A 20,235-nucleotide genomic window follows, 5' to 3' on the forward strand; every position below is an offset into this window, starting at 1 on the left:
AAAAAATTTGAAACCGCCAGAATTACGTTTTTTTTTTGGGTCATTACAACATTGCGTTAAAATGCAATAACGGGCGATAAAAAGAACGTATCTGCACGAAAGTGGTATCATTAAAAATGTTAGCTCAGCTCGCAAAAAATAAGCCCTCACCCGACCCGTTTTCCTGAAAAATGGAGACTCTACGGGTCTCTGAAAATTGCGCAAAATTTCTTTATTTTTTTTAATTTTTTTACCAAACTTTGGAATTTCTTTTCACCACTTACATAAAGCACCTTGACATGTTTGGTGTCTCTAAACTCGTAATGACCTGGAGAATCATAATGATGGGTCAGTTTTAGCATTTAGTGAACCTAGCAAAAAAGCAAAACAAAAAACCAGTGTGGGATTTCACTTTTTTTGCAATTTCACCGCACTTGGGAATTTTTCTCCAGTTTTCTAGTACACAACATGGTAAGTTCAAACGTACAACTCGTCCCGCAAAAAATAAGCCCTCACATGGCCATATTGACAGGAAAATAAAAAAGTTATGGCTCTGGAAAGAGGTGAGTGAAAAACGAAAATGCAAATCCGAAAAAAGCTCTGAGGGTTAATCTACACATTCTACCTTGCAGGTTGGAGAGTTGGTTCAGTATCTGTTGATCAGAGATCAGAAGAAATTGCCTATAAAGCGTGCAGGTACGTCTACTCCACTTACCTTTATTAATTACTTCCCATTTTTAGAATATTTTACAAAGAAAATGTATATAAAATGAAAGCTTTTTTTTTTTTTTTTTTTTTTAGTGCTCTAAAAGGAGAGGGTTTACTTCGGATGTTATGATTCGCTTCACAGGAAGGAAAAAAAAATTGTATAAGCTCTGCTTATCAAAAAGGATGCACTAATTGCAAAAAAAAAAGACTTGTAGACCCCAAAAATTATTTATTTATTTTTTTTGTTTGCATCAGACTAAAACTGCCAAGTGAAACCTACCTTAGATTTCACAAACCATTTTAAATTGGAATACTGCTTGTACAGCAGATATTTTGGTTGCACCCTTGAGCCTCCTGTGGTTCTTACTTCTACGTGGGTGTAGCTAGAAAAGCCAGGGCCCTATATTAAAATTTTGAATGGTGGTCCTCACCCACTGTACTGTCGGCTCTGACTCAAACCCACGCACGTCCCTGCTCTCATAACCGCCAGACCCTCTTCCAGGGCCCATCATGCAAGAGATCACGCCCGTGCACGCATTTGCTCCTCTTGCCTGCTGAATGTCCCAGGCACCACTGCGATCATGGGCTCAGTAGCAGGGCTATAGTTTCACCCCTACCTCCAGTGTAGAAGGGAACCTTCCATCTTGTTTCACATACATAATGACATAAGTGGACACTTAAATTCCTCTTGTATTAATTTGTCCACGTATTTCCTGCAATACTCTGTGCTACTGTGGGTCAAGCTCCTTTCTCCTCCATTCTCTTCCTCACAACATGACACTGCCCCTTACACGTACAGTCCTTTCGTGAATTCATAATCAAAAAGTTTACAGCCCATAGCACTATAGTTGCAGAGAAAAATTGATAAAGGGTTGCAACGCATGATAATCTGGATGGTTAATAAGCTGCCCAATCAAGTTACAAAAAAAGTCAAGATGTCCTGCAGGCTCAGGGTGCATCAGTGTCAGCACGAATCATCCATCCACATATGAATGAAATGAAACGCAATGGCAGCAGACCCAGGAGGACCCCACTTCTGACACTGAGGCATTAAAAAGCTACAAAGAGAAAAACCAACCAGCACATCCAAACTAGTGTACAGGTGCCAGCTAAGACAGTTATTCTAAGAAAAAATGTACTAGGTATCATAATTTTTACTGTAATCTTTCTATGGCAGTAAATCAGTTCAAATTTTCTAATTTTTATTTTGAGCATTTCAGCGTGCAGTTATATACATATATTTTTTTCTTTAGACATTAAAAAAGCTAGATTGCAGTTTAAAGAAATAGATGTAAGTCAAAATTCTTCTGGGATAGCCTCTAGTGGACAGGTGAGACCAAGATACAGCTTTTTGGTAAAGCATATCATTCTACTGATTACTGAAAGGGAACAAGACCTACAAAGAAAAGAACACAGTACCTACAGTCAAGTATGGTGGCGGTTCAAAGATGCTTTGGGGTTGTTTTGCTGCCTCTGGCACTGGATGCCTTGACTGAAGATTACCAAAGGATTTTGTATCTTAATGTAGTGCGCAGTGTCAGAAAGCTAGGTTTGCGTCCTAGGTCATGGGTCTTCCAGTAGGACAATGACCCCAAACCTACTTCAAGAAGAACCAAGAAATAGATGGGGGGGGGGGGGGGGGGAGTGCTGGAGAGTTCTGAAGTGGCAGCTATGAGTTCAGATCTAAATCCCAGTGATCACCTGTCTAGAGACTTTAAAATTGCTGTTGGGAGAAGTCGCCTTCACATGTGAAGAACTGTCCAAAATTCCAGTTGAGGTGTAAGAAGCTTGTTGATGGTTGTAGGAAGCGATTGATCTGCGGTTATTCCAAAAGGTGTGCAAACAAATTTTAAGCTGAAGGTGCCAACAATTTTGTCCAGTCCAATTTCAAGGGTGCCAACACTTTTGGCCATGACTGTATATGTGTATAATTTTATTTTTTTTATTTGCAGATATTGTAAAAAATGTGGTGAAAGACTACAAAGATATCTATCCTGAAATGCTTCTCCGTGCCAAGAAGGCATTGCTAGATGTAAGTGAATCTATAAATGGAAGGCGTGAGCATAACAAACCTTTTGGTGGCAATGTTATTGAGACTATTATTTATTTCTTTTGCAGGTTTTTGGTTTTCAACTGGAGGAAATTGACACGAAGAACCATATTTATGTCCTTATTAATAAATTGGACCGTGTGCAGGGAGATGGAATGAAAGTGTAAGCGCTTATTGAAGGATCTGTGAAGTGGGTGGATTTTCAGAAAGGAATACTTTCTTTTTATGGATTCAACAAAAAAAAAAAAAAAATTCCAAGGCTGACTGTGTGGCAAAGTTGAAGCAAAATTTTTCTTGTGTTCCATACAGCTTTTTCCATGAAGTTTGATTTGTGGAATTGCTTCAACCTATATATCATAAGAGTGAAGTCCGTAATGATTCCCGCAATAAAAAAAAAGACCCTCTGGGCATTTAGAACAAGTACTAGACTGTGATCTGAGGTAGAAGTAAATGAATTGACCTGTCCATTACCCTCTTATTTTAGGGATGACAATACAGCAAAATTAGGCTTACTTACAGTAATTCTCAGCCTTATCTTCATGAAGGGGAACAATGCCAAAGAGGGTAAGTGGCTTTCAGATATTTTGTTATAAGAAAAAGGCCCCAGAACTGTGTATATATAATTCTAATCTCTATCAGACCTCGGGACAGGTGAAGGCTCGGACCTGAGATTCTCCGGACTTTAAAGTGAGAGATGAAGGAGCACTGAGGCGCAGATACATGAAACACCGCTATGGTTTTGGTGTTGTAAAATCTGATTTTTGTTGTGATTTTCACAGAGCTGAAATTTAAAGAGTTATCTGAGGGATCAGTCACATGTCCTGTGCATTACAATGACACAAACAATACCTGCGAATCATGCACATATTTCAGCATTTGCCAGCGGCACCTCCAATGCGGATGTGAGTGGCATGAGATAATTAGCCCCTTTTTTTTTTTTTTTTAAAGGTTTTCCCATGAACAGTTAATTTTAAAGCGGATTGTAATCTATAGATCTTGGAATAATAATTTCCACAATTGTATGGGTTTAAAAAAAAAAAAAGAATAGAAGGAAAAAAAAAATGTTTCTGTGCTGAGATAATCTTATAAATGTGCCCCTGCTGTGTACTGTGTAATGGCCGTGTCTGACCGTGCAGGAACATGGTCTGATCATAACACAGCTCCCGGGCAAGGGAGGAAGCGAGAGTATACAGGTATTATACAGCATGTAATCACAGCTGATCCTTTTTATGAGACAAAGCATTTCCATACCGGTTTTCTTTCTTTCTTTCTTTTTTTTTTTTGTAAATGTTGTACCTAAAAGAATAATTTGCCATCCTGTGCTGTAATGTCTGTATACTGTATACTCTTTAGCTTCCTCCACTGCCCAGGAGATGTGTTATCGGACCATGTTCCTGCTCGGTCAGACACAGCCATTGCACAGTACACAGCAGGGGCACATTTATAAGATTATCTCCCCACAGGGGCATCTTATGTAAATACATGAAATTGTGGAACTTATTATTATTTCAAGAACTATTAATTTATTTATTGATCAATTTATTTGCACCCACAAAATGCTATTTTCTATATAAAAAAGTATTTTCTAAAGTAAAAATAGGTATGCGGTTTCCTGATATTTTTTATGATATATGAAGCTTTCGGGTTTTTTTTTGTTTGTTTTTTTTCAATGTCTGCTTGCTGACATTGAATTAAGTGTTCACATTTGGAGTCTAATTATTGGTCCTAATGAAGCTTTCTCTAGTGTTAGGGGGGGTGCGGATTAAACATCAGACTAGTTAATATTTTATATGATGCATTTCTTATTTGTTCTCTGTAGCTGCCATCTGGGAGACCCTGCGACGTCTGCGCATTGATCCAGGGTAAGTTCAGACAAGCAATATTAGAGGTTGACTATTTGTTATAGATGTGATGTAATTTTCAATCTTATTTTAGATTTTCCTCTCTTGGTCCCAGATCTTTGTCCTTGTTCTTTCTGTCTCAGGATTGGGGGTGGGGTGCTTTTTCCCTTCCCTTTTGGGCTGTCTTTGTGGCTCCGTTCATTAGTGAAGCAAGCCCCCTTCACACATCAGTTTCCCCCTTTTGTGCCAGAAAATCCTTGCAAGTTGGTATCCTGTTACCAAATGAGGGGCCTGATTTTCAGACATACTGGCTTTATCCAGAACCATAGGGAACCTGTCGGGTGATTCATGTACAGGCAACATGAATTGTAGACTGGTTCCATAAAATCATCGGTTTTACACAAGCTCTGCAGCTTTGCAGTTAAGGCCTAGTAGAAGACAGGATGCAGGAAAGTGCTGAATGAGCAGGCAAGTCCTGAGTGGGCAGACTTATCAAGCCAGCCAATAAGGGATCCTTCCCCCACATAGTGTGCTCAGTCACCTCATTCTTCTTTCAACTTTTTTTTTTTTTTTTTTTTTTTTTTACAACTTTATAGTAAATTGTTTGACACCACACAGTTAACTTTAATGACCACTAAAAAAATTCCTGGCCTTCATTTTTTTTTTTTTTTTTTTTTTATTAGGGAGTGGCATGAAGAGTTTGGAGACGTGAGGAAACTTGTGACAGATGAATTTGTAAAGCAAAAGTAAGTTCTGAGGGTGAAGCATCTTTATAGAGTGTATGGAGCAGTCTGTGCAGAGTCCTCACTGTTTATACCACAGAGCAATTGCAGTTAATCTCCTTAATCTAAACAGCAGTAAATGCCAAAGGTGAAAACTGCAGATATTATGAAAAATGGTGGTCGTGAAACTTTGTTCTGGCTGTATATGGGGCTATTTTAGACTCCTACTTTCTGTCCTTTTCAGAAAGTTTTCAGCAGGATCTCAGTGACAGGTAACACGTCTATACACAGCTGATATTACAGGATCCACCAGTCACAATAGGTGATGTGATAGCTCACCTCCTACCCCTTCTCAGTGAGTTTTGCGCACGCTCATTAGATGCTTCAATACCACAGATAGGCTCGGAGCCTGTCATTGCTGCTAATGTACCTGTGCATTTCCTGAAACAGGAAGTTGGTGTAAAAATTCACATAGTACAGGCTGTAAATTCTGCTACAGGATGTTACTGGAGTATTGTGGGCACCTTGATTTATTCTCTTAAGGTAGAAATGTTTAACAGGTTTTTTTGTAAGAAAATTATGCCTAAATTAGGACTTTGTTACTTTTAGATATCTAGAATATAACAAAATCCTTCACACAGATCCCCCAGAGTATGAATTCAGGTGGGGACCGAGAGCTTTCAAAGAAACTACCAAAATGAAAATCTTGGATTTTGTCTCAAAGGTGAGCGGTGTCCTGGTATTTTAGGCTACATATTGCGTCCATAATTATAATGGGCTACGAAGAATTTTGTGACACCTAACATTTCGCTGTGGTCACACAATAGTGTTGTAAATTCCGCACTGCAATGTAACAATTTATGGCATACTGCAAGTGAATGAGGTTTTCAAAGCCTTATTCACACCTTGCAGATAGAATATTCATAAAGTGAACCTGGCGTAAAGCCTGCCATTCTCATTAGATGGGTGGCTGACACCTGAACGATGCTACAGCTGATTGTGTGCCCGTCTCAGCCAAATGCCCCATGTTTTCTATGAGAAAGCAGACAACTAACATCTGTCAGCAGCTTATCTCCAGGGAATAAAGTAATCAGCCGTGTGAAATCTGATGTGTCCAAACAACCTCTCCCCTGAACATCAGTTGGCCAGCTTCCCTCATATACTGGTAGGGTTTTACACTGGTTGGGAGGATGGTCACTTCAAGAAATGTGCATCTATTCTACACATTTTATTACCACCCAACATTAGAATTGCACAGGTACTATATACCCAGTGCTCTCCTTTTGACCCTGGCTGCTATCAGTGCTATGTTCTGGAGCAGCTTTCTGTGTGCAAATATGGCTGCTTGTAAGGTTATCGTCATGCACCATGGCTGTGGGCTGGACAGACTTTCCACAGTGCTCCGCTGTGATCATTCCAGCTACTTTAAACACCGAAAAAAGTGGCTCCAGAACTTAAAGGGGTTGTCCACCCCAGCAAAATGACACTTGTACTCTCCTCTGGTGTGGATGCCGTTGCGGCGGTGTTGGCACTGCCTTTCCTGGGGCTTACATTGGCCAAAGGGATCGCTTTACTTTAGTGCTGGCTTCACTATTCTCATTTCTTCGTAGATTCAGCAAAAGGATCCAAAGTCTTGGTTAACACAATACAAAGATGCCCAGGATGTCACCAGGTCGCAAGTGCCCACGGCGTCCCAGTCTACAAGGCGCTGAGCAGACGCCACATTACTACAATAAAGTGCACACATAGGTTGGTTTATGGGGTATTTATTAAAACAAAGTTGTAGTTTTGCATATTTGCCCCCAGAGGACACTTTATTCCATGGACTGTACACAGGTTTGCAGCCTGAGCATTTTCTTTTTCCTTCAGCCCACTTCCCTATGTCATCTTGTCAAGGTGTATCTTTTTTTTTTTATATATATGTTAAATCTGTTTTAAGATGTTTTTATAATAAAACTTTGTTCTAAAACACCTAGTCTTCCTTTTTCCTAATGGTCTCGGTGCGTCACACCCCATGTGTTTCTGGCTGGTCGATATGGCTGCTTTGTGCTAGAGCCTCTACAAAGGAGGTGACTATAAGTGTCACAAGGACACCAACATCAGTGATTTATACTCCAGATACCAGAGGTTAAATTAAAGTAATAAAAATTAAAGACCAGAGAGGAAGCGAGAAGTACAAACTAAGGAGTAGAAAAGATCCAGGAGAGGCACGTTTACATGCTCGTATTATATAGACACCACATACTACTATATTCCAGTATAATGAATCAAGTTATCTGGATGAACCCTACATCAAGGGGACCAGGTAAAAAAAAGGTTACCACTTGAAAAAGTATCTTAAAATAATATACAATGCTCAAAAAATAAAGGTAACCCTTACATTGTGTTGTCAATCACACTTCTATGAAATCATCCTGTCCAATTATGAAGCAACACCGATAGTCAATTTCTCCTGCTGTTGTGCAAATGGAACAGACAACAGGTAGAAATGGTAGGCATTTAGCAAGACAACCCCTATAAATGAGTGGTTTTGCAGGGGGTGACCAAAGACCATTTCTCATCTTTTTAGGCTGTTTTGGTCACTTGCATTTTGTCATTGCTCTCACCCCTAGAGGTACAGTAGCATGAGGCGGTGTCTACAACCCATAGAAGTTGCTCCGTTAATGCAGCTCATCCAGGATTGCACATCAATGCGAGCTTTCGCAAGAAGGGTAGCGCTGTCAGCATAGTGTCCAGAGCATGGAGCAAATACGAGGAGATGTGGAGAGGGCCAACAATCCAGCAGCAGGACCGCTACCACCTCCTTTGTGCATTAAGGAATGGAAGGAGCAGTGCCCAGAGCCCTGCAAAATAACCTCCAGAGGGCTAGTAACATCCATGTGTCTGCTCAAACTGTCAGAAACCGACTCCAGGAGGGAGGTCTGAGGGCCCGACTGGAGACTGCCTGTAACATCCTCCAGCATAACCAGTTTGGCAGAGGGTCAGTAATGGTGTGGGGTGGCATTTCTTTGGAGGGCCGTACAACCCCCCATGTGCTAGTCAGAGGTAGCCTGACTGCCATCAGGTACAGAGACTAGATCCTCAGACCCCTTGTCAGACCATAAGCAAGTGCAGTTGGCCCTGGGTTCCCTCTGATGCAGGACAATGCCAGACCTCATGTGGCTGGAGTGTCAGCAGTTCCTGCATGATGAATGCACTGATGCTGTGGTCTGGCCTTTCCGTTCCCCAGACCGGTTTCCAGTCGCGCACATCTGGGACGACATGTCTCGTTCCATCTAGCAACACCACGTTCCACCACAGAATGTCCAGGAGTTGGCGGATGCTTTAACCCCTTAATGACCTATGACGAATTTATCCGTCATTGGACGCCTCCCCCTGTTTGATGTAGGCTCCGGCGATGAGCCCGCACCATTACCGGCACATGACCGCTGATGTGATCTGCTGACATGTGCCGCTAACATCCACGGGAGTTATCTCGATGGTCCCGCGCAGGGCTGTGGAGTCTGTAAGCCAAACCTCCGACTCCTCAATTTCCATGACGTTAACTCCAACTCTGACGCCACCAAAATGGGCTCCAACTCCACAGCCCTGGTCATGCGGCTGTTAACCCGTTAAATGCCGCAGACAGTGGCATTTAACACACATTTCCGGCAATAGCGCTGGCAATCCACCCATCGGTGACCCCCGTCATGTGATCGCGGGTCACCCATGGATTGGCATGACAACCAGAGCTCTCCTGGATTGCTACTGCTGGATTGCTATGAGCGCCACCCGATGGTTGGTGCTCATTGCAAGTGAGGTATTCTACATGCAAGCGATCTGATCATCACCTGCTTGTAGCAGAGCCGATTGGGTTATGGCAGCTTCTAGTCTCCCATGGAGACAATTGAAGCATAGCAAAAGTGAAAAAAGTTTTTTAAAAAAATATAAACAAATATAAAAGTTCAAATCACCCCCCTTTCGCCCCATTCAAAATAAAACCATAAAAAAAAATCAAACATGCATATTTGGTATCACCGAGCTCAGAATCGCCCGATCTATCAAAATAAAAGGATTAACCTGATCGCTAAACGGCTAAGTGAGAAAAGTCAAAACGCCAGAATTGCGTTTTTTGGTCGCTTCGACATTGCATTAAAATGCAATAATGGACGAACAAAACATATCTGCACCAAAATGGTGTCATTAAAATTGTCAGCTCGGCGTGCAAAAAATAAGCCCTCACCCGACCCCAGATCACGAAAAATGGAGACGCTACGGGTATCGGAAAATGCCGCCAATTTTTTTTTTTTTTAAAGTTTTTATTGAAGTTCACCGCTTAGATAAAAAAATAACCTAGACATGTTTGGTGTCTAAACTTGTAATGACCTGGAGAATCATAATGACAGGTTAGTTTTAGCATTTGGTGAACCTAGTAAAAAAGCCAAACAAAAAACAATTGTAGGATTGCACTTTTTTGTTGCAATTTCACCGCACTTTGAATTTTTTTCCTGTTTTCCAGGAGACGATATGTTAAAACCAATGTGGTTCACAAGTACAACTTGTCCTGCATAAAAAAAAAACAAGCCCTCACATGGCCATATTGACGGAAAAATAATAAGTTATGGCTCTGGGAAGAAGGGGAGTGAAAAACGAAAACGCAAAAATACCTCCAGTCATGAAGAGGTTAATAAAGGTCTGGGAGGAGATCCCTCAGGTGAACATCCACCGCCTCATCAGGAGCATGCGCAGGCGTTGTAGGTCGTAGAGGCCACACTCTACTGAGCATCATTTATTTGTCTTGGGGCATTTCCTCTGAAATTGGATCAGCCTGTAATTTGATTTTGAGTAATATTCCAAATCCAGACCTTTTTCACAAACTTAATTTTGAGGTAACTTGTCCTGGTCTACCAAGGGAATCTTGCCACAAACCATATGCATTTGCACTTAAAATACATTTATCCCCCGTGGCTGACCAGTGTCATTACCCTACAAATATTTAGTATTTTGTGACAGTTTGGATTTTGCTGTCGTGGGTCCTTTTCTATAAAGAAAAAAATGCATTAAGACACCGAACATTAGGGAAACCATGACTTTCTACATAAATGTCTATATGATGTAATTTAGGACCACCATATCTATTTGGATCATTAGATACTGGGCAATCCCTCACCCAAGAGGCACCTGCTTTTTAATTGTTTGTTTTTTCAGCTAAACAATAACCTTTGTCAATGAAATATGTTATTTTAAGATACTTTTCAAGTGGTCACCTTTTGTTTACCTGGTCCCCTTGATGTAGGGTTCATCCGGGTAACCATTGTTCATTCATATTACTGTTTGTGACTCTATACTAATCAAGGGACATTTTTATTTGATCTCATATAACAGTAAACTATGACCTTCTAAAGCCAGTTGTGCCCATGACTCGGATGTGGATGGCTTATATCCTCATACAGTGTAATATTAATGACCTCTACAATGTGAAAACGTTATAGTTTGGGATTTACGAAAAAAAAAAACATCAGATATTTTAAAACCAGGCTAGAGCTCTTCAGTGGACTTTCCTGTTTCTCAGCTTCCTATTTCACAAAATATAAAATCTGATTAAAAGTGTTCTGGGACGGTGTCCAACGCTTCCTCTGGGTCACGAGACACTGCTACGTTCTGCAATAATAAAAGAATGACAGCCATTAGTAAGAGCAAGGGACAATCATTCATTACTGCAGCAAAAAATAGAAGAATGCATTTGGACTGTAACAGAACCACGAGAGAGGGGATCAAGGACCGGAAACCTAGAAGCCAAAAAGCGGTACCTCTCCCTCGCATCAGTTGGTTTCTTGTCCCTGACAGGGGGAACCTCTTGGCAGGCGTACCAGATGACTGATTTTCCTTCAAAGGCCTAGCCGGCCGGGTCAGACGACGATCCCTTCCCTGCCTTGGCCAGTGCAGGGTACCTGGAAGCACCACTGTGGGTCCAAGAGGACTTTTGTGCGGGCGCATATGAGCGTTATCCTGGATAGGTTATGACCTGCTCTGGTGTGACTTGTTATGTGGAAGGTATCGGGGGCACGCTGGATGATTTTGAGTAAGTAGGTTATGACCTGCTCTGGTGTGACTTGTTATGTGGAAGGTATCGGGGGCACGCTGGATGATTTTGAGTAAGTAGTCCTTGGAGGACTTGCTCGGTGACACACGGGTGTGGGCGTCCTTGAGTGATGTGTGCCGGGAGGCGTGCCTGTATGTCACAAGTCAGAAGTGCGCCGACACAGCGTGCAGGAGCCACGTGACCCAGAACTTCCTGGTGGTACCAGTGAGGGGGCAGGCAGAAGTGCTGGTCCATTATAAAAGTACAGACGACCACTGGACAAGCATTTCCAGGCTCTGCTGCCCCCTTCAGGAGAATAGTCAGACTGAGCAGCGGCCTTCTAGGAAGCTACCGTAGCAGGTGGAGTGACGTCTACGTGGCAGTGGGGGCGGCAGCTGTGTCTGAAAAACAGGTCTGCAAAATGTGGGAAGATACAGTGAGCGAAGCTCCAGCAAGGTGGACAATTCTTCAGTCTCCAGAGATGGTCTGGCTGAGATGTGTCCCCTTTAACTCGGTACAATTTGCGTCACGGTGGTAAGTGATCTTCTTTAAAGTTCATTTGCTAATGTGGCTTTTTCTTTCTTGTCATTTATTGCCAGGGAAAGAAATGTGTAACTGAATCTAAGTACAAGGATTGTGCACTTTGTAAAATATTATTGCTTGATACTTATCAAAAAAAGACTTTGCCAGTCCTGCATAGAGCAGACGATAGCAGAGGAGACCTCTAAGTTCGCCACTGACTTGAGGTCCATCATCAGGGCAATGGTTAAAGAATCCGTAAGATCACTCTCTCAAAAAGGGCTGCATAAAGGAAAGAGTGATAGAGGGGCTAGGGAATAAGGATGATGAATTCTCTGATTCCTCCTCGCCAGCCTCCTCTGATGGCAGATCAGGGCGTCACTGTGTTAATCGTGAAGAGATTGATAGGCTAATTACAGCTATCAGATCCACGCTGGGGACTCTAAGCTTGAGAAATCCATGCAGGACATTATTTTGGGGCTTAGATTAAAAAAAAAACAAAAAACGTAAATCGTTTCACATACGCCTCTCCACCAGTAGCCCTAATTCCATTAATTATAAGGAAGAGGACAGTGTAAGGATTGTGTTAATTTCTCCCTTTAGGCTCGGAAGACAATGGTTCTCATGACTAAGGATAATGTCTGTTTCTGATCCATGGGCACTTCCGGAGATTTCGAATCTCCATTCACGGGTAGGTGCACCATCCACAAGTAGCCATCCTGCATTTGACGGCGTGGAAATTCAAGATGGCGCTGTTAAGAGAAAGGGAGGTTTTTCTCCTAATCTTTTTAACATCCTACTTCAGAGTAGGAAGGCAGTCACGACGTGGAGAAAGTTTTTAATGGTTTTTTCCCGCAAACAAAAGTTCATTTTTTGCATTAGATCTTGGAATAAAAATAAGATCCAAAATTGGATGTGATTAAAAATAATGTGCCTGCGCTGAGATAATCTTTTAAATGTGCCCCTGCTGTGTACTGTGTAATGGCTGTGTCTGACTGTGCAGAGACATCGTCTGATTCTACCACAGCTCATGGGGGGGAGGAAGCTAAAGAGTATACAGACAGGACAGCACGGGATCACAACTGATTGCTTAATAACAGGCAGGGAAATGTTTTGCCTCACCAAAACAATGTTTTACCTTAAAGAAAGAGTCAGCTGTGATCCTCAAATCACACAACAGCAAGGTGGATTATGGAGGCCATTTCTTCAGCCTACTCGGCAAGTGGCAGAGCAGTTCCAGAAGGTTTGAAGGCTCACTCCCACATGGGCCATGGCAACCTCCTGGGCGGAGAAATCGGATGTCAAATCAACCACTTTCTATAAACATTATAGACTGGATATGGGTTCCTCTTCCGACCTCACCTTTGAAGGGTGTTCCAGGCTGTGGTACCTCCCTGAGTTTCTTATTTCACTGAAATTCTCTCGTGCTGTCATGGGTGATCGATAACGTCTTAGTTACTTACCGGTAACTGCATTTTTTTGGAACCCGTGGCAACACCCTGATATTCCCTCCTGTCACATGGGGGTGAGCACTTATTTCACTAGTGTTATGACTTCACTTTTTAAGTTTGTGTCATGTGGAGTTGGTATATTTGTTTTTGTTGTAATAACCATTGGAGGTCCTCTCGTGGTCTGAAATCAAACTGAAGCGATGGAGAAGTGCTGCCCTTTTCATCCTGTTGGTTTCCTGTCCTTGATGGTCAGATCCCCCTCTCGTAGTGCTGTCATGGGTTCCGAAACATCACAACGGTAAGACTTTCTCCTTCGCCACATTGGGGGACACAGGACCATGGGTGTTATGCTGCTGTCGCTAGGAGGCTGACACTAAGTTGAGACAAAAAAGTTAGCTCCTCCCCTGCAGTATACACCCTCATGCTGGCTTCCAGAGACCCAGTTCAAGCTTAGTGTCCGTAGGAGAAACACAGGGTCTGCTATTCAGACCAGAATTTTTTATTTTTTGATTTTTAACTATTTAACTTTTTTACTTAGATGAAGGGTCGACGGAACCTTTCAAGCACAGAGAGTGTCGCCTCTCCGTATCCTCTCCTGCGTAGTGAGATGCCACTGCCTGAGCTGATTCTAGGGGCGACGGGCCTCAATCTGCCCCCTCCCTTAACAGACGAGCACATGGAGTATCACCTACACGTATCCTCTTCTGCAGCCATGCCTATTGCCGGACATTTTGCCCTGCCCACCAGGTCTTACCCTCGGATGCTCAGAGGCACTCTACATTGTGGCGTCCGTGCAGCCCCCACTGCATCACCACTGAAAAAAGCGGATGATGGAATGAGGCGGACGGTTCCTCTCCACCCCCCTTTCAAGGGGATGGTGGATGGAGGCTTCCCCAACCCTGCACTGTCCTGACTACCCCGGGCACAGCTCTGTCCTGCGGCATCTGCCATCCCCTTCATATCGGGGTAAGTGCCACCCGGGAGGGGTCGTTTTCTGGCGGTCATAGGAGGGCTCCATAGCGGCAGGGACAACACAGAGCTCCGCGGCATCTTTCCCGGCGGTCCGCGGGTGCGCGCCGGCCGAAGCCATAAATTTAGTCCCCGGCTTCGGCCTAGTGCGGGCCGCATCCTGATAGGCCCCGCCCACCGCTCAGATCACTCTTGCGGCTCCGCCCCCAGACCTGGCGCTTCTCGCTCCTTGCGAGACTACCCCCCAACTCTCGGCAGCCACCTTCCCTCACTGCACAGCAATTACGGCCCCTTTTTTTTCTGCACGTGTACTCCTGGATGCCAGTCTTCTCAGCGCTACCTTCATTCAGATTGCGGGACACAGGACCTGGGTAAGGAGACTGCACTAGGTGCTTCCCTGCAGCTTTACCCCTCATCGCCTCCACTAGCAGCGTTTTTACTTATATTGGGGTACATCATGTCACAGTGAAGGGCTAAAAAGACCCCAAAGGTACATACCACCTTTTTTACTGCGTGTACTACCTGCCAGGCTCCTCTCCCTCAGCCTCAAAGCTCCCCTCTCTGCTCAGCCTGTGGTGCCCAATGTGCCCAGGAGCCCTCCGCCGCTACCGACCCCAGTGTATCTAGTCCCCCGAGTGGGCCACGTCACTGTCTCAATCCATGGCTTCGTTGGCCAAAGCGATTGAATCCCTTCATGACCCCTCTGGGGAGCGGGGCACTTGTCTACCTGGGTTAGATACCCCTCCCTTACAGGGGAATCATCGGCCAGCAGGGGCCGCTCTCACCTGAAGGAGGTATGGACATCCAAAAAACGGATCCGCACTACCTCTCCTGAGCATTCACCACGCCATTCAGCCTCTGGTAGCTCCACTTCTCGCTCACCCTCTCCAGGGTTTCGCAGCGATCATGACTGAGTATGAGTCTGAGGCATCCTTGGACCCGGATTCTCTGGAGTTTCATTCGACTGTGGATTCCCTCATTGAAGCTGTCAACCACGCGCTAAAGGTTGATGATGACCCTAATTCGGCTCCGGATCATGCGGTATCTTTTAAAAGAACCGAGCGATCCCATAGGGTGTTCGCCTCCCATCCGGATTTTTTAGATATAGTCCGGCAACACAGGGAGTGACCGGATAAGCGCTTTACAGGAAAAAAAGGCCCTGGAAACGAAGTATCCCTTTTCCGCAGATCTTGTCAAAGATTGGACGGAACCTCCACTAGTAGATCCTCCGGTGTCGCGTTTGGCTACCAAAACGCTTTTATCCGTACCGGATGGGGCTTCGATTAAAAATCCCACAGAACGCCAAATAGATTCCCTGGCTCGCTCGGTATATTAAGCCTCAGGCTCCTCTCTATCCCCTTCCTTCGCTGCGGCATGGGTTGCAAAAGCAATGGTTTTCTGGGCAGATGCCCTTGCAAAATCCATTCAGGACCAGGCGCTTCCGTCTGAGGCGGCAGATCTCGCCAAACAAATTGCTATGGCTGGAGACTATGTGATGTATGCGTCTTTAGACGCAGCAAACTGTGCGGCAATTGCTGCCTCAAAAGCCGTCACCATTAGGAGAGCTCTGTGGCTTAGAGAGTGGCACACAGATTCCTCTTCTAAAAAGTCTTTGATTTCTCTGCCTTTTCAGAGCGGACGTCTGTTTGGGGAAAGATTAGACCAGCTTGTTTCTGATGCTACAGGAGGGAAAAGCAAATTCTTCCCGCAGCACAGGCCAAAAACTGATTTTCAGAGTCAGCAACATTTTCGCTTTCGGCCCTTTCGCAGTAGCACATTCTGGTCCACCTCCACAGCCTTGTCCAGATCAGAACGATCTCCACGTACAGAGAGAGGCCCTCATACAGGCCGAATCAGTACTGGCAAGGTAAGCCTAGGCAACCCAGAACCAGGGATTCCAGGCCCTCCAGATTTACTTCACAATGACTCGGGGAGTTTTCCGGTCGACACCACCAAAGTAGGCGGATGCCTGTTTCTCTTTCAACATGTCTGGCTTTCCGTCATCCACAACGAATGGGTCAGAGACCGGGTGTCTTCTGGTTACAAAATATAGTTCTCCGCCTCCCCCCCCCCCCCCCCCCCCTACCCGGCACGATTTTTTCCCTCTCGTCTCCCAAGTTCAGGAGCTCAGTCTCGCGCACTTCACCGTGCCATCGAATCTCTCCGCCGAAACGGGGTAATTGTTCCGGCTCCAGAACACGAGAGATTCAGAGGTTTTTACTCAAACCTCTTCGTAGTTCTAAAAAAGGATGGGACGGTGCGCCCTATTTTGGACCTAAAGCTCCTAAACAAGTATGTAAAGGTCCGGCACTTCAGGATGGAATCCCTCCAGTCAGTCATCTCCTCAATGGAGAGACGAGAGTTTCTAGCATCAATAGACATCAAAGATGCTTATCTCCATATCCCAGTCTTCCCGCCACATCAAAGGTTCCTGCGCTTTGCCATACAGGAGGACCATTTTCAATTCACGGCCTTACCCTTCAGCCTTGCCACCGCGCCCAGGGTATTCACAAAGTTCATGGCGGCGGTCATGGCCATTCTTCACTCCCGAGGAGTGGTCGTGTTACCAAACTTAGACGACCTCCTGATCAAAGGTCCGTCCTATCATGCCTGCAAAGCAAGCGTCCGCATTACCTTGGATACTCTTTCACGCCTGGGCTGGCTGATCAACTTGGACAAGTCCTCCCCCGTTCCGGCCCGACAGCTCTCCTTCCTAGGCATGATCCTGGACACGTCCAAGGGGCTGGTCCTGCTTCCTCGGTCCAAGGCCCAAGCGCTTCAGCAGGGAGCCCGGACGCTCTGTCGTCCCTTTCCTCATTCCATTCGGTTTGCCATGAGGATCCTGGGGAAAATGGTGGCCGCAATAGAAGCGGTTCCCTTCGCCCAACTGCAGCTCCGCTCCTTACAACAGGCTCTGCTGGACAATTGGGACAGGAGTCTCTTATCCCTCGATCGACCATGCCCTCTGTCCCCGCGGATCAGGCAAGAGCTCAAATGTTGGACTTTGGAATCATCTCTCAACCAGGGGAGGTCTTTTCTCCCAATTCACTGGCTGGTGGTAACTACCGACGACAGTCTCCTCGGTTGGGGAGCGGTGTTTCGCCACCACACTGCCCAGGGGCGTTGGACGATTCGGGAGTCGAGACTTCCGATAAACATCTTGGAGATTCGAGCAATCAGATTTGCCCTCAGACGTTTCAACTTCCTCCTCGTGGGTCACCCAATTCCAATTCAATCAGACAACGTCACAGCTGTGGCGTACATAAACCATCAGGGGGTACCTGCAGCAGGGCGGCGATGCGGGAGGTCTCCCACATTCTCAGTTGGGCCGAGAACAACCGCTCCACCATTTCTGCAGTGCACATTCCAGGCGTCGAGAACTGGGTGGCGGACTTTCTCAGCCGTCAGGGTCTCACCTCGGGGGAGTGGGAACTCCATCCAGGGGTCTTCCAGCAGATTTGCTTTCGCTGGGGGACTCCGGACGTGGATCTGATGGCGTCCAGACTGAACGCAAATGTTCCCAATTTCATAGCACGTTCTCGGGATCCCCAGGCCATCGGGGTGGACGTACTGATATCCCCATGGCATCGGTTTCACTTCCCGTACGTGTTTCCTCCGCTTCCTTTTCTTCCGAAGGTGATCCGAAAAATCAAGATGGAGGGGGTTCCTTTGATCCTAGTCGCCCCAGATTGGCCATGTCGCGCGTGGTACGCGGAGCTCGTTCAACTCGTATCCGATGTTCCCTGGCGGCTACCAGATCGCCCAGATCTGCTTCGCCAAGGGCCGATCTGCCACCAGAGCTCAGGGGCCCTACATTTAACGGCTTGGCTGTTGAAACCTGGATCCTAACTCGATCTGGTTTCTCCCAGCAAGTCATTGCGACCATGATAAGCGCTCTTCAGACGTCTTCCGCTCGCATCTATCACCGGACCTGGAAAGCCTTCTTCTCATGGTACAGGCTTCGTGGTCGTCCTCTCGTTTTTTCAATTCCCTCCGTTCTGGAATTTCTCCAGTCCGGCTTGGATTCCGGTCCGGCGCTCAGTTCCCTCAAGGATCAGATCTCGGCATTATCCGTGTTGTTCCAACATAAGATTGCTACCAACTTGCAAGTCAGGACTTTTGTTCAGGGGGTCTCCCACGTAGTACCCCCTATAGAATGCCGTTAAGAGACTTGGGATCTCAATTTGGTTCTGAGTGTTCTTCAGGCGTCCCCTTTTGAGCCTCTGCAAGATGTCTCGCTGATTGTTCTCTCCTGGAAGGTCGCTTTCCTTGTGGCAGTAACCTCTATCAGGCGAGTCTGAGTTGGCTGCCCTGTCCTGCCGGGCACCCTTTCTTTCCTTCCGCCAGGACAAAGTGGTCCTACGTCCATCTCCGTCTTTTCTTTCCAAGGTGGTCTCATCCTTCCACCTTAACAAAGATATAGTTCTTCCCTCCTTCTGTCCGCAGCCAAGGCTTAGGGTTGAAAAGGCCCTTCACACCTTGGACGTGGTAAGGGCTCTCAGGAGGTACATTTCTAGGACTACCCCCTTCCGCAAATCGGACTCCCTCTTTGTGCTCCCTGAGGGTCAGAGAAAGGGTTTAGCCGCTTCTAAAGCCACGATAGCCAGATGGATCCGATCAGGTATTCAAGAATCTTATCGGGTCAGGGGCAGACCTATCCCGGCGGGGATTAAGGCACACTCAACTCGGACGGTGGGTGCTTCCTGGGCCATTCGGCACCAGGCGTCGGCAGAGCAGGTTTGCAAAGCCGCAACATGGTCCAGCCTGCATACTTTCACGAAGCACTACAATGTCCACACCCAATCTTCTGCAGATGCAGCCCTTGGTAAACTTATTCTGCAAGCAGCCGTTGTGCATTTATAGTCAGTTGGTACACGGAATTATTTGGTTATATTGTTCCCCACCCAGGGACTGCTTTGGGACGTCCCATGGTTCTGTGTCCCCCAATGTGGCGAAGGAGAAATAGGGATTTTTGTGTACTCACCGTAAAATCCTTTTCTCCGAGCCACTCATTGGGGGACACAGCTCCAACCCTGTTAGCCTTATGGCTCGTTTTCTTTTTGACTTTTGGTTTACTCTGACATGTTATACTCTAACATTGTTATATGTTGTTAATAATCTCCTACTGCTTTTACACTGAACTGGGTCTCTGGAAGCCAGCATGAGGGTGTATGCTGCAGGGGAGGAGCTCACTTTTCTGTCTCAACTTAGTGTCAGCCTCCTACCGACAGCAGCAAAACACCCATGGTTCTGTGTCCCCCAATGAGTGGCTCGGAGAAAAGGATTTTACGGTGAGTACACAAAAATCCCTATTTTTTTCTTTTAACCCCTTAATCCCATCTGACGTACTATCCCGTCGAGGTGGGGTGGGCCTTAATTCCCACCGACGGGATAGTACGTCATAGCGATCGGCCACGCTCACGGGGGGAGCGCGGCCGATCGCGGCCGGGTGTCAGCTGCCTATCCCAGCTGACATCCGGCACTATGTGCCAGGAGCGGTCACGGACCGCCCCCGGCACATTAACCCCCGGCACACCGCGATCAAACATGATCGCGATGTGCCGGCGGTATAGGGAAGCATCGCGCAGGGAGGGGGCTCCCTGCGTGCTGCCCTGAGACCCCCGGAGCAACGCGATGTGATCGCGTTGCTCCGAGGGTCTCCTACCTCCTTCCTCCCTGCAGGTCCCGGATCCAAGATGGCCGCGGCATCCGGGTCCTGCAGGGAAGGAGGTGGCTTACGGAGTGTTTGCTCAGTGCAGACGCTGGTAAGCCTGCAGCCCTGTCAGTGAGATCGGTGATCTGACAGAGTGCTGTGCACACTATCAGATCATCGATCTGTGATGTCCCCCCCTGGTACAAAGTAAAAAAAAATTTTTTCCACATGTGTAAATAAAAAAATAAAAAAATTCCTAAATAAATAATAATAAAAAAATAT

At 45.8% G+C, this 20,235-nt stretch overlaps 2 protein-coding genes across 6 annotated transcripts in view; one reads left to right on the top strand and one right to left on the bottom strand.

Annotated features, from left to right (window-relative positions):
• LOC143805020 (non-structural maintenance of chromosomes element 3 homolog) overlaps nt 1–7,265 on the top strand; it is a 32,228-nt gene extending 24,963 nt beyond the window's left edge. Inside the window, exons 4-11 of the mRNA XM_077283757.1 lie at nt 612–675; nt 2,640–2,719; nt 2,806–2,900; nt 3,222–3,301; nt 4,557–4,599; nt 5,262–5,324; nt 5,910–6,024; nt 6,911–7,265. Coding sequence (XP_077139872.1) covers nt 612–675; nt 2,640–2,719; nt 2,806–2,900; nt 3,222–3,301; nt 4,557–4,599; nt 5,262–5,324; nt 5,910–6,024; nt 6,911–7,012 — 642 coding nt within the window. The 3' untranslated portion in view covers nt 7,013–7,265. The remainder of the gene's footprint in view (nt 1–611; nt 676–2,639; nt 2,720–2,805; nt 2,901–3,221; nt 3,302–4,556; nt 4,600–5,261; nt 5,325–5,909; nt 6,025–6,910) is intronic.
• PFKFB1 (6-phosphofructo-2-kinase/fructose-2,6-biphosphatase 1) overlaps nt 1–20,235 on the bottom strand; it is a 724,603-nt gene that overhangs the window by 629,530 nt on the left and 74,838 nt on the right. For 4 of the 5 annotated variants that reach the window (XM_077283752.1, XM_077283753.1, XM_077283750.1 and 1 more), the window contains one exon: nt 10,394–10,940. The exons of the other annotated variant lie outside the window; for it this stretch is intronic. In XM_077283752.1, coding sequence (XP_077139867.1) covers nt 10,881–10,940 — 60 coding nt within the window. In that variant the 3' untranslated portion in view covers nt 10,394–10,880. Of the gene's footprint in view, nt 1–10,393; nt 10,941–20,235 lie in introns of those variants that run through there. 5 annotated transcript variants of the gene reach the window in all.

The sequence above is a fragment of the Ranitomeya variabilis genome, chromosome 2 (genome assembly GCF_051348905.1).
Source record: "Ranitomeya variabilis isolate aRanVar5 chromosome 2, aRanVar5.hap1, whole genome shotgun sequence".
Classification (NCBI taxonomy): Eukaryota; Metazoa; Chordata; class Amphibia; order Anura; family Dendrobatidae; genus Ranitomeya; species Ranitomeya variabilis.